We start from the raw sequence: 12,416 nt of genomic DNA on the forward strand, positions 1-12,416 counted from the left end.
CACACGCTCGCGCGCCTTCCCGCCTCTTCTCTCTCTCTCACACACACACACACACACACAACAACCCAAGCTGCCACGCAGGCCTCCCTCCCTCGCCGGGAGCGAGCTCGTACGCGTCACCGCCGGCGGGAGGGGCGTGGCTTCGGAGAAGGGGAGCTGCGCGCGCACCTCGCTCCCCGAAGGGGCGTGGCTCCGAACGCAGGGCCAACCTCGAAAGAGAAGGCTTCCCGCCCCGCCTCACTCCCGAGAGGGGCGTGGCCCGCCTCACTCCAAAGAGGGGCGTGGCTTCGCCGACGGGCTGCCTCGGAGAAGGGGAGGCGCGCGCGCAAGAGGCTTCCCGCCCCGCCTCGCTCCCGAGAGGGGCGTGGCTTCGCCGCCGGGCTGCCTCGGAGAAGGGGAGGTGCGCGCGCGCCTCGCTCCCGAGAGGGGCGTGGCTTCGCCGCCGGGCTCCCTCAGAGAAGGGGAGGTGCGCGCCTCGCTCCCGAGAAGGGCGTGGCTTCGCCGCCGGGCTCCCTCAGAGAAGGGGAGGTGCGCGCGCGCCTCGCTCCCGAAGGGGCGTGGCTTCGCCGCCGGGCTCCCTCAGAGAAGGGGAGGTGCGCGCCTCGCTCCCGAAGGGGCGTGGCTTCGCCGCCGGGCTCCCTCAGAGAAGGGGAGGTGCGCGCCTCGCTCCCGAGAGGGGCGTGGCTTCGCCGCCGGGCTCCCTCAGAGAAGGGGAGGTGCGCGCGCACCCCGCTCCCGAAGGGGAGTGGCTTCGCCTCAGGGCAATCTCGAAAGAGAAGGGGAGGTTGCGCGCGCGCGCGCGCGGCTTCCCGCCCCGCCTCACTCCCGAGAGGGGCGTGGCTTCGCCGCCGGGCTCGCCTCAGAGAAGAGGAGGTGCGCGCGCAGGCGGGCCCGGCGGCCGTTGGCGGCGTAGGGGCGGCGCTTCCTCGCGCATGCGCGGAAGGGAGCCTGTCGGGAGGAGCGCGCGCTTTCCTCTTCCCTCCGCGGTCTTCTTTCCTTTCCTTTCCACCTGCCGACGAAAAGATCCGACTGCAACCTATTGCTTCGGCAACAAACAATAGTGGACACCTAGCTCCTTTTGTCTCCCAGTTTTATTGGCCGAATTCAGAAGATAAGCCATTTTTGGGCTTGCAACCCCAACCTCTCCCGCCACCAAAAGAACGCAAGCGAACAACAGAGAAACTGATTTGTAAAAATGGTGCATGAAAAAAATATGAGAGAGAGAGAGAGAGAGAGACACTGCACATCCTTTTGTAAATCAATAAATCTTTTTATATATATATATATATATATATATATATATATATATATATATAAACATTTTTTAAAAAAGTTATTGAGCGGTTTCCATGGACCCGGGTCGGCCCACCTAGGAGGCGGGGCGAGCGACAGAGGAGCAGATCCAGCCTCCCAGGAACGCATCGCCCTACTCACATTTTGCTTCTCAACGGCATTTCCAACAGGTAGATCTCTGGCTTATTTGTGGGGCCTGCCTGGTGTTTTTAAATGAGCAAAATGTGTCGTTTTATTTCAAATGCATCTCTGGCTTATTTGTGGGGCCTGCCTTGTTTTTTTACATGAGTGCTTTTATTTCAAATGCATCTCTGGGTTATTTGTGGGGCCTGCCTTGTTTTTTTACATGAGTGCTTTCATTTCAAATGCATCTCTGGCTTATTTGTGGGGCCTGCCTGGTGTTTTTACATGAGTGCTTTCATTTCAAATGCATCTCTGGCTTATTTGCGGGGCCTGCCTGGTGTTTTCACATGAGTAGAATATGTCCTTTTATTTAAAATGCATCTCTGGCTTATTTGTGGGGCCTGCCTGGTGTTTTTACATGAGCAGAATGTGTCCTTTTATTTCAAATGCATCTCTGGCTTATTTGTGGGGGCCTGCCTTATTTTTTTTTACATGAGTGCTTTCATTTCAAATGCATCTCTGGCTTATTTGCGGGGCCTGCCTGGTGTTTTCACATGAGTAGAATATGTCCTTTTATTTAAAATGCATCTCTGGCTTATTTGTGGGACCTGCCTGGTGTTTTTATATGAGCAGAATATGTCCTTTTATTTCAAATGCATCTCTGGGTTATTTGTGGGGCCTGCCTTGTGTTTTTACATGAGTTAAATGTGTCCTTTTATTTCAAATGCATCTCTGGCTTATTTGTGGGGCCTGCCTTGTTTTTTTACATGAGTGCTTTTATTTTAAATGCATCTCTGGCTTATTTGTGGGGCCTGCCTGGTGTTTTTACATGTGCAGAATGTGTCCTTTTATTTGAAATGCATCTCTGGGTTATTTGTGGGGCCTGCCTTGTGTTTTTACATGAGTTAAATGTGTCCTTTTATTTCAAATGCATCTCTGGCTTATTTGTGGGGCCTGCCTTGTGTTTTTACATGAGTTAAATGTGTCCTTTTATTTCAAATGCATCTCTGGCTTATTTGTGGGGCCTGCCTTGTGTTTTTACATGAGTTAAATGTGTCCTTTTATTTCAAATGCATCTCTGGCTTATTTATGGGGCCTGCCTGTTGTTTTTACATGCGCAGAATGTCTGCTTTCATTTCAAATACATCTCTGGGTTATTTGTGGGACCTGCCTGGTGTTTTTACATGAGCAGAATGTGTCTTTTTATTTCAAATGCATCTCTGGCTTATTTGTGGGGCCTGCCTTGTTTTTTTACATGAGTGCTTTTATTTCAAATGCATCTCTGGCTTATTTGTGGGGCCTGCCTTGTTTTTTTACATGTGCAGAATGTGTGCGTTTATTTAAAATGCATCTCTGGCTTATTTGTGGGGCCTGCCTTATTTTTTTTTTACATGAGTGCTTTCATTTCAAATGCATCTCTGGCTTATTTGTGGGGCCCGCCTGCTGTTTTGACATGAGCAGAACGTGCCCTTTTATTTCAAATGCATCTCTGGCTTCTTTGTGGGGCATAGGAATTCATTCATATTCTTTTTCTTCTTCAAAATATCGTCCGCCCCCCGCCCAAAAGGTCACCCGGCCCCCTGCCGAAAAAGTCCGCCGGCCCCCGAACTCGACGGACCTTTGTCGGCAAGGTGACCTCTCCGCTTTTTCAGATGCTGCCTGCTTTTGCCGATTGAAGCGGATTTTATTTACTACATAATCAGCCCTCTTTTCTTGAACGTTATGCTGCTCAGTCCGTCCGTACACGCCAGTCAGGATCCGATCCCCGTTCACCCTCCCTTCCCCCCCTCGCCTGTTTCTCCGCCGCTAATGAACTGCAAACAATGGCCTTCCTCTCCGCCACCCCTGCCCTGCCCTACGAACGTGCAATTTGAATGGCGTCTCTAATGATGCTCCCAGCATCCCGCATCCCGCTGACAAGGACCATCAGTGACAGGGGTCAATGTGGCCTTCGCACCTTCCGCATTTTCCAAATCACCCCTTCTCCGCCGCAAGGGTCTCTGCGCGCTCTCCGCAGCCCCCCGGGACAAATAAGTATTTAAATCTGATTGAATTGTGGCTTCCAAAACGCAACTCCAGCTGGTTCCCTGGGCTAACCGCGGGAATAATAATAATAATAATAATAATAATTTATTATTGGTACCCCGCCCATCTGGCTGAGCCACTCTGGGCGCCTCCGAAACGAACGTTAAAACGATACAGCGTTAGATATTAAAAACCTCCCTAAACACCCGATGTCTCTTAAAAATAGGAGAGCTGCTTATTTCCTTGACATCGGATGGAAGGGCGTTCCACAGGGCGGGCGCCGCCACCGAGAAGGCCCTCTTCTGCCTGCTTCCCTGTAGCTTGGCTTCTTGTGGCAGGGAGTTCCACAGGGCGGGCGCCGCCACCGAGAAGGCCCTCTTCTGCCTGCTTCCCTGTAGCTTGGCTTCTTGTGGCAGGGAGTTCCACAGGGCGGGCGCCGCCACCGAGAAGGCCCTCTTCTGCCTGGTTCCCTGTAGCTTGGCTTCTTGTGGCAGGGAGTTCCACAGGGCGGGCGCCACCACCGAGAAGGCCCTCTTCTGCCTGCTTCCCTGTAGCTTGGCTTCTCGCAGCGAGGGAACCGCCAGAAGGCCCTCGGGAGACGGACCCCGGCGTCCGGGGTGGAGACGCTCCTTCGGGTATACGGGACCGAGGCCGTTTAAGGCTTTCAATCTCAGCACCGACACTTTGAATTGGATTATGAGTCCGCCGCTCTTAACCACTACACCGCACTAGTTTAAGGGACGCCAACCCGGTTCACCGGATTACAAGTCCACCTCTCTTAAGCACTGCATCACAATGGCTTAAGGGATGCAAACCCGGTTCACCAGATTATGAGTCCACCGCTCTTAAGCACTGCATCACAACGGCTTGAGGGATGCAAACCCGGTTCACCAGATTATGAGCCCACCGCTCTTAACCACTACACCACACTGGTTGAAGGGATGCGAACCCATTTCACCGGATTACGAGTCTGCCGCTCTTAACCACCGCACCACACTGTCTTAAGGGAAGTGAACCCGGTTCACCGGATTACGAGTCCGCCGCTCTTAACCACCGCACCACACCGGCTCTCCGCAGACTTGAGCAGAAACCAGAAATTGAGCGCAGGCCTATGTTTGCGAACGGGGCTCCCGGTGGAGCTGCGCGGCTGTTTTCGCTGAATCAGCGGCAGCAAAGCGAACCCGTAATTACGCCCCGCCGTGTGTGTCTCATTCTGACACGGGCGGCAGCAGCTGTGTGACACCAACAGCGGACGATGGGGGGAAAGGAGCCAGGAATTAATTGGTCCCCACGGCCAGAGGGAGGGGAGGGGGACGGTGTCCGATCCCCCTGTCTCCCTACGGCGCCGAGAAACAGCTTTAACACCGCTCGGATGTCGACGGGAAATCCTCTCAAGCGTCGTTTGAGACACGGCGACGGGAAATCATTCAAGGCAGGGGACAGGATGCCCTGCCGAGACGCAGGCTCTGGGGCTGGGGGTGGCATGTAAAAGCCATGACGCAGCAGGGAAACAGAAACCCCCTTTCCCAGAGGAAATAGAAGAAGAAGAAGAAGAAGAAGAAGGAGAAGGAGAAGGAGAAGGAGAAGGAGAAGAAGAAGGAGAAGAAGGAGAAGAAGAAGAAGAAGAAGAAAGAGGAGGAGGAGGAGGAGGAGGAGGAGGGGGAGGGGGAGGAGGAGGAAGAGTTTGGATTTGATACCCCGCTTTATCACTCCCTGAAGGAGTCTCCAAGTGGCTCCTTTCCCCGGAGCAGCAGAAAACAACCTTTCTCCCTCCTCTAGATGACATCCTTTGATATATTTGAACATGGCTATCCTGTCGCCCCTTAAGCTTCTCTTCTCCAGGCTAAACATACCCAGCTCCCTAAGCCGTTCCTCATCAGGCATCGTTTCCAGGCCTCGGACCATTTTGGTTGCCCTCCTCTGGACACGTTCCAGCTTGTCCGTATCCTTCTTGAACTGGGGTGCCCAGAACTGGACACAGTCTTCCAGGTGAGGTCTGACCAGAGCGGAATACAGTGGTCCTATGACTTCCCTCGATCTAGACGCTATACTCCTATTGACGCAGCCCAGAATCGCATGGGCTTTTTTAGCCGCTGCATCACACTGTTGACTCATGTCAAGTTGGTGGTCTACCAAGACTCCTCGATCCTTTTCCCATGTTCTGCTCTCAAGCCAGGTGTCACCCATCCTGTATTATTATTTTTTGCCCAAGTGTAGTACTTGACATTTCTCCCTGTTAAAATTCATCTTGTTTGCTTTGGTCCAGTTAAGGTCATTTTGAAGTGTGATCCTGTCCTCTGGGGTATTAGCCACCCCTCCCCATTGGGTGTCATCTGCAAACTGGATCAGGATGCCCTCAAGCCCATCATCCAAGTCATTGATCAAGATGTTGAGTAAGACTGGGCCCAAGACCGAACCCTGTGGCACCCCACTAGTCACTTCTCTCCAGGACGAAGAGGAGCCGTTCATGAGCACCCTTTTGCAAACTGGATCAGGATGCCCTCCAGCCCATCATCCAAGTCATGGATGAAGATGTTGGAGAAGACTGGGCCCAAGACCGAACCCTGTGGCACCCCGCTAGTCACTTCTCTCCAGGACGAAGAGGAGCCGTTCATGAGCACCCTTTGGGTTCGGTCAGTCGGCCAGTTACAAATCCACCGAACGGTAGCATTGTCTAGCCCACATTTTACAAGAATATCATGTGGCACCTTGTCCAAGGCCTTGCTGAAATCGGTCTCTCTGTCTCGTGTCCAACTCCAGTAGCTAATGAAAACAATCTCTTGCATCCATGGACTTTCCCGCAATATTCTGATTTTTCGAGTTTCACCTGTGCATGGTCCCATTGTTTCTCGGATATTTTCCTCTGGACCGCACAGCTGGCTGGAGGTTGGCGACCGGAGAGTTTGCCGAAATCTCCGGCCGATCTGCTCCCATCTCCGAAGCTTCATGTCTACCCTACCCATCCCTCGAAGGCATGAGCTATGGACTTAATTGCCTCCGATCGTATACGCCGTTGTCATGTCGATTTGCTAAGATATACGTGGGTGAAGCTCTGGATAAGATCCAGAGCCCTGACACCAATTCCCTCCGGTTATGTTACCTGTCCGTTCCACCTGTAATGGCACCGATGGAGCCCGGAAGGGATACGATAGCTAATTTAATTCTGATTTATTGTATAAAGGAGAAGATGTCAGGGCCGCTTGCCTGGAGTGACAGCGAAGCTCCGCGGCAGCTTCAGAAAAAAAGGCTGCGCCTTCGACAAGCCTGCATCGGCACGTGTCCCGGCGCGACGGCGCATTTCTCGACGCAGTCGTCGTCGTAATAAGGGTGCCGCACATGCGCGCTCTGTAGGGGCCGCCGTGCAAGCGGCAGTCCGTACGGACTTGCACGGCGGCCTACGGGCCCGTAAGGCTGCCACGTGCAAGCGGCCCCGTACGGAGTGCGTATGCACGGGACGCCACACATGCGCACTCTGTGCGGGGTCGGAGTGCACATGCGCGGAATGCCACACATGCACACTCAATACGGGGTCAGAAGGTTAGGGTTAGAGGTTAGGGTTAGGGGGTTAGAGTTTTAGGGTTAGGGTTAGGCTAGGGGTTAGGGCTTAGGGTTAGGGTTAGGGTTAGGGTTAAAGGGTTAAGGTTAGAGGGTTAGGGTTGGGCTCAGGGTCAAGTGGGGGGTTAGGGTTAGGGGTTAGGGTGTTAGGGTTAGGTGGTTAGGGTTGGGGTTGGGGTTAGGGTTGGGGTTAGGGTTAGGGTAGGGCTTAGGGTTTAGGGCTTATGGTTAGGGTTAAAGGGTTAGGGTTAGGGGTTAGGGTTAGGTGGTTAGGGTTGGGGTTAGGGTTGGGGTTAGGGTTAGGGTAGGGCTTAGGGCTTAGGGTTTAGGGCTTATGGTTAGGGTTAAAGGGTTAGGGTTAGGGGTTAGGGTGTTAGGGTTAGGTTGTTAAGGTTAGGGTTAGGGTTGGGGTTAGGGTTAGAGCAGGGTTAGGGGGTTAGGGGTTTAGGGTTAGGGGGTTGGGGGTTAAGGTTAGGGTTAGGGTAGGGGTTAGGGTTAGGGTTAGGGTTAGAGGGTTGGGGTTGGGGTTGGGGTCAGAGTTAGAGGTTAGTGTTAGGGGTTAGGGTCAGGGTTAGGGTCAGGTGCAGGGGTTAGGGTGTTAGGGTTAGGTGGTTAAGGTTGGGGTTAGGGTTAGGGTTAGGGTTAGAGCAGGGTTAGGGGTTTAGGGTTAGGGGGTTAGGGTTAGGGTAGGGGTTAGGGTTAGGGTTAGGGTTGTTAGGGTTAGGGTTTTAGGGTTAAGGTCAGGGTTAGGGTAGGGGTTAGGGTTAGGGTTAAAGGGTTAGGGTTAGAGGGTTGGGGTCAGGGTTAGAGGTTAGGGGTTAGGGTCAGTGTCAGGTGGGGGGTTTGGGTTAGGGTTTAGGGTGTTAGGGTTAGGTTGTTAAGGTTAGGGTTAGGGTTGGGGTTAGGGTTAGAGCAGGGTTAGGGGGTTAGGGGTTTAGGGTTAGGGGGTTGGGGGTTAAGGTTAGGGTTAGGGTAGGGGTTAGGGTTAGGGTTAGAGGGTTGGGGTTGGGGTCAGAGTTAGAGGTTAGTGTTAGGGGTTAGGGTCAGTGTCAGGTGCAGGGGTTAGGGTGTTAGGGTTAGGTGGTTAAGGTTGGGGTTAGGGTTAGGGTTAGAGCAGGGTTAGGGGTTTAGGGTTAGGGGGTTAGGGTAGGGGTTAGGGTTAGGGTTGTTAGGGTTAGGGTTTTAGGGTTAAGGTCAGGGTTAGGGTAGGGGTTAGGGTTAGGATTAAAGGGTTAGGGTTAGAGGGTTGGGGTCAGGGTTAGGGGTTAGGGTCAGGGTCAGGTGGGGGGTTTGGGTTAGGGTTTAGGGTGTTAGGGTTAGGTTGTTAAGGTTAGGGTTAGGGTTGGGGTTTTAGGGTTAGGGTAGGGGTTAGAGGTTAAGGGTTAAGGGTTTAGGGTTGGGGTCTAGGGTTTAGGGTTTAGGGTTAGAGCAGCCAGGTTAGGGTTGGCTAGGGTTAGGGCATAGGGTTAGGGCTGTTTAGTCAATGGTCAGGGACTCTTCCTGTCGTGTTGCCAGCATGATATCAAACCTGTCCATGTTTCCGCATCTTTAAAACGTTCTTTGCAACCACAATCTTAAGCCGCTCCTCTGTGCGATTTCCCCAACTTTCTCCTGCTGCAGAACAGGAGGAGAGGGAGCCCGTCGCCCCTCTGTATTTTTGGTTTTTTTGAACTTGGCGGAATAAACAAAATGCATTTAATGGGGGCTATTATTTTCCTTTGACGGGGAACGGCTTTAAGATCAGACACCGGTGGAAATAACTGGGCCTCATTAAGTCCCGCTTTTTGGGGGGGGGGAAACCTCAAAGGCATCCGATGAAAGGAGAGTGCGGAGAGCGGGAAGAGAGAGAGAGAGAGAGAGGGCACCTAATGCGTGGGGAGGGGGAGAAAGTGGGGCTCCCGCCAGAGGGGGAGGTTTGGGGGGGGGTCTTTTGTGTTTACTGCCCAGCAAGCTGCGTGTCGGTCCATTGGATGGAGAGGGAGGGAGAAGATGGGAGGGGGATTTAGCATCCTCTAGAGTGCAGGAGAAGAAGAAGAAGAGAAGGAGAAGAAGAAGAAAGGAGGAGGGGGAGGGAGGGGGAGGGAGGGGGAGGAGGATCGGGGAGGGGAGGGGGGAGGAGGCGGTGGTGAAGAAGAAGAAGAAGAAGAAGAAGAAGAAGAAGAAGAAGAAGAAGAAGAAGAAGAGGAGGAGGAGGAGTTTGGATCTGATATCCCATTTTAAGGACGAGGAGGAGGAGGAGGAGGAGGAGGAGGAGGAGGAGGAGGAGGAGGAGGAGAATAGCTTGGATTTGATATCCTCGAAGGAGTCTCTGAGCGGCTCACATTCCCCTTTCCCTTCCTCCCCCCACAACAAACACTCTGTGGGGTGAATGGGGCTGGGAGACTTCAGAGAAGTGGGACTAGCCCAAGGTCAGCCAGCAGCTGCATGTGGAGGAGCGGGGACGCGAACCCGGTTCCCCAGATTATGAGCCCGCCGCTCTTAACCACCGCACCACACCGGTTTAAGGGACGCGAACCCGGTTCAACAGATTACGAGGCCACCCGCTCAGAGTGGACAACACTGGTCTAGATGGGGAAGCGAAGCCGGTTCACCAGATTATGAGTCCGCCACTCTTAACCACTACACCACACTGGCTTAAGGGACGCGAACCTGGTTCACCAGATTATGAGTCCACCGCTCGCTTCCGGAGGTCATTCCGAGAACAAACGGAGTTGATCCCTGAAGAAGTGCGCATGCACACGAAAGCTCACACCCAGAACAAACTGAGCTGGTCTCTAAGGTGCTACTGGAAGGGATTTCTTTCTTTTTTTATTTTGTTTCGGCTCTGGCTACCTACCTGTAACCCAACCCTGATGCGTGATTCATTACGGCCGGCGCGCAGAACCACAGTCGGAACAAGGACACACACACACACACACACACACACACACACAAATCAAATCGTATCGCAACCCTTTAAATAATTGAAGGCCAAGGTACAGAGGCGGTTACAGCTGTCGCCGAAATCCGTCCCCGCGGACCTGGCGCTGCGCTTTTTAAATTCTTCAAACCTATCTCTCTCGGAATTATCCGGCGAGACGAGTAGAGCCGCATTTACGGCGTGATGGATTACCGCAATAAATTTGCCCGGCGTCCGAAGGCAGAGGGAACCAGCCACCAGCGAAGGACGAACGTCGATGGACCGGCCCCGGGAGAGTCCCCAAGAGACCTTTCAGCAGACGAGAGAGAGAGAAACGAGCTCTTGGCTTTAATTACTGGTAGGGGTTCGTTCTGCCCATTCTCGGGGTCCCCCCCTTTTTTTTGCTTCATCCAAAGATTTCTTCTTCTTCTTCTTTATTAATAACATAGTGTTTATTAACAATCTTTAATTTTGATTAACATTTTTTAAAATTTTATTAATAATTCATTTTATTGCCTTTTATTAACCACGGTTAATAAAAACAACAGTGGTGAATCAGAAGTTTGTGTTGCCGTACATAACAATATATGAAATCTTGACATCAGGGGCCCCCAAATCGTGTTGCCGTACATAACAATATATCATAGAATCAGAATTCTAGAGTTGGAAGAGACCCCAAGGGCCATCCAGTCCAACCCCCTGCCAATCAATCAATCAATCATAGAATCATAGAATCCTAGAGTTGAAAGAGACCCCAAGGGCCATCCAGTCCAACCCCCTGCCAATCAATCAATCAATCAATCATAGAATCATAGAATCCTAGAGTTGGAAGAGACCCCAAGGGCCATCCACTCCACCCCTCTGCCAAGCAGGAAACACCATCCAAGCATTCCTGACAGGCGGCTGTCAATCCTCCGCTTCAAGACCTCCAAAGAAGGAGACTCCGCCACACTCCTTGGCAGCAAATCCCAGCTCTTACTCGCAGGAAGTTCTTCCTAATGTTGAGGTGGAATCTTCTTTCCTGGAGTTTGAATCCGTTGCCCCGTGTCCGCTTCTCCGGAGCAGCAGAAGACAACCTTTCTCCCTCCTCTAGATGACATCCTTTGATATATTTGAACATGGCTATCCTATCGCCCCTTAAGCTTCTCTTCTCCAGGCTAAACATACCCAGCTCCCTAAGCCATTCCTCATCAGGCATCGTTTCCAGGCCTTGGACCATTTTGGTTGCCCTCCTCTGGACACGTTCCAGCTTGTCCGTATCCTTCTTGAACTGGGGTGCCCAGAACTGGACACAGTCTTCCAGCTGAGGTCTGACCAGAGCGGAATACAGTGGTACTATTACTTCCCTCGATCGAGACGCTATACTCCTATTGATGCAGCCCAGAATTGCATTTTTAGCCGCTGCATCACACTGTTGACTCATGTCAAGTTGATGGCCTACCAAGACTCCTCGATCCTTTTCCCATGTCCTGCTCTCAAGCCAGGTGTCCCCCATCCTGTATTTGTGCCTTTTGATTTTTTGGCCCAAGTGTAGTCCTTGACATTTCTCCCCGTTCAAATCCATCTTGTTTGCTTTGGCCCAGTTCTCTAATCAGCGAAGGTCATTTTGAAGCGTGATCCTGTCCTCTGGGGTATTAGCCGCCCCTCCCGATTGGGTGTCATCTGCAAACTTGATCAGGATGCCCATCATGCAAGTCATGGATGAAGATGTTGGAGAAGACTGGGCCCAAGACCGAACCCTGCGGCACCCCGCTAGTCACTTCTCTCCAGGATGAAGAGGAGCCGTTCATGAGCACCCTTTTGCAAACTGGATCAGGATGCCCTCAAGCCCATCATCCAAGTCATGGATGAAGATGTTGGAGAAGACTGGGCCCAAGGCCGAACCCTGTGGCACCCCACTAGTCACTTCTCTCCAGGATGAAGAGGAGCCATTGATGAGCACCCTTTTGCGACCCGGATCGGGATGCCCTCGAGCCCATCATCCAAGTCATGGATGAAGATGTTGAAGAAGACTGGGCCCAAGACAGAACCCTGCGTCACCCCGCTAGTCCCTTCTCTCCAGGATGAAGAGGAGCCATTCATGAGCACCGTTTGGGTTCGGTCAGTCGGCCAGTTACAAATCCGCTGAAACAGAGGCAGTGCGAGATTGGACTTTCTCCAGGGCAAAGGTAGACAACCTTGTTCCATCTTCCATGGCGCAGCCCTTCGGGTAATTGGCTATTATATCTCCCAACTTTGATGGCCGAAAGGAAGGAGGAACGAAAGAACCTTTGAAGGAGAGCTCAAAATATGGTCTGAAGCTCAACATCCAAAAAAAACTCAGGTCGTGGCCACTGGTCCCATCGCCTCCTGGCAAAGAGAAGGGGAAGAAATGGAGGCAGGGAGAGATTTCACTTTCTTGGGCTCCATGATCACCGCAGATGGTGACAGCAGACGCGAAATTAAAAGACGCCTGCTTCTCGGGGAAAAAGCAACGACAAACATAGACAGCATCGTAAAAAGCAAAGGCATCACCTTGCCG

The 12,416-nt window shown here is 52.4% G+C and overlaps 1 protein-coding gene across 1 annotated transcript in view; it reads right to left on the bottom strand.

Moving 5' to 3' along the window:
* The window catches only part of LOC117040426 (serine/threonine-protein kinase Nek6-like), an 89,140-nt gene extending 82,204 nt beyond the window's left edge, over positions 1-6,936 (bottom strand). Inside the window, exon 1 of the mRNA XM_033138204.1 lies at positions 6,718-6,936. Within this exon, the coding sequence (XP_032994095.1) occupies positions 6,718-6,936 (219 nt within the window). The remainder of the gene's footprint in view (positions 1-6,717) is intronic.
* Between the last annotated feature and the right edge of the window lie 5,480 nt (positions 6,937-12,416).

This window comes from Lacerta agilis, chromosome Z, assembly GCF_009819535.1.
Source record: "Lacerta agilis isolate rLacAgi1 chromosome Z, rLacAgi1.pri, whole genome shotgun sequence".
NCBI classification, from domain to species: Eukaryota; Metazoa; Chordata; class Lepidosauria; order Squamata; family Lacertidae; genus Lacerta; species Lacerta agilis.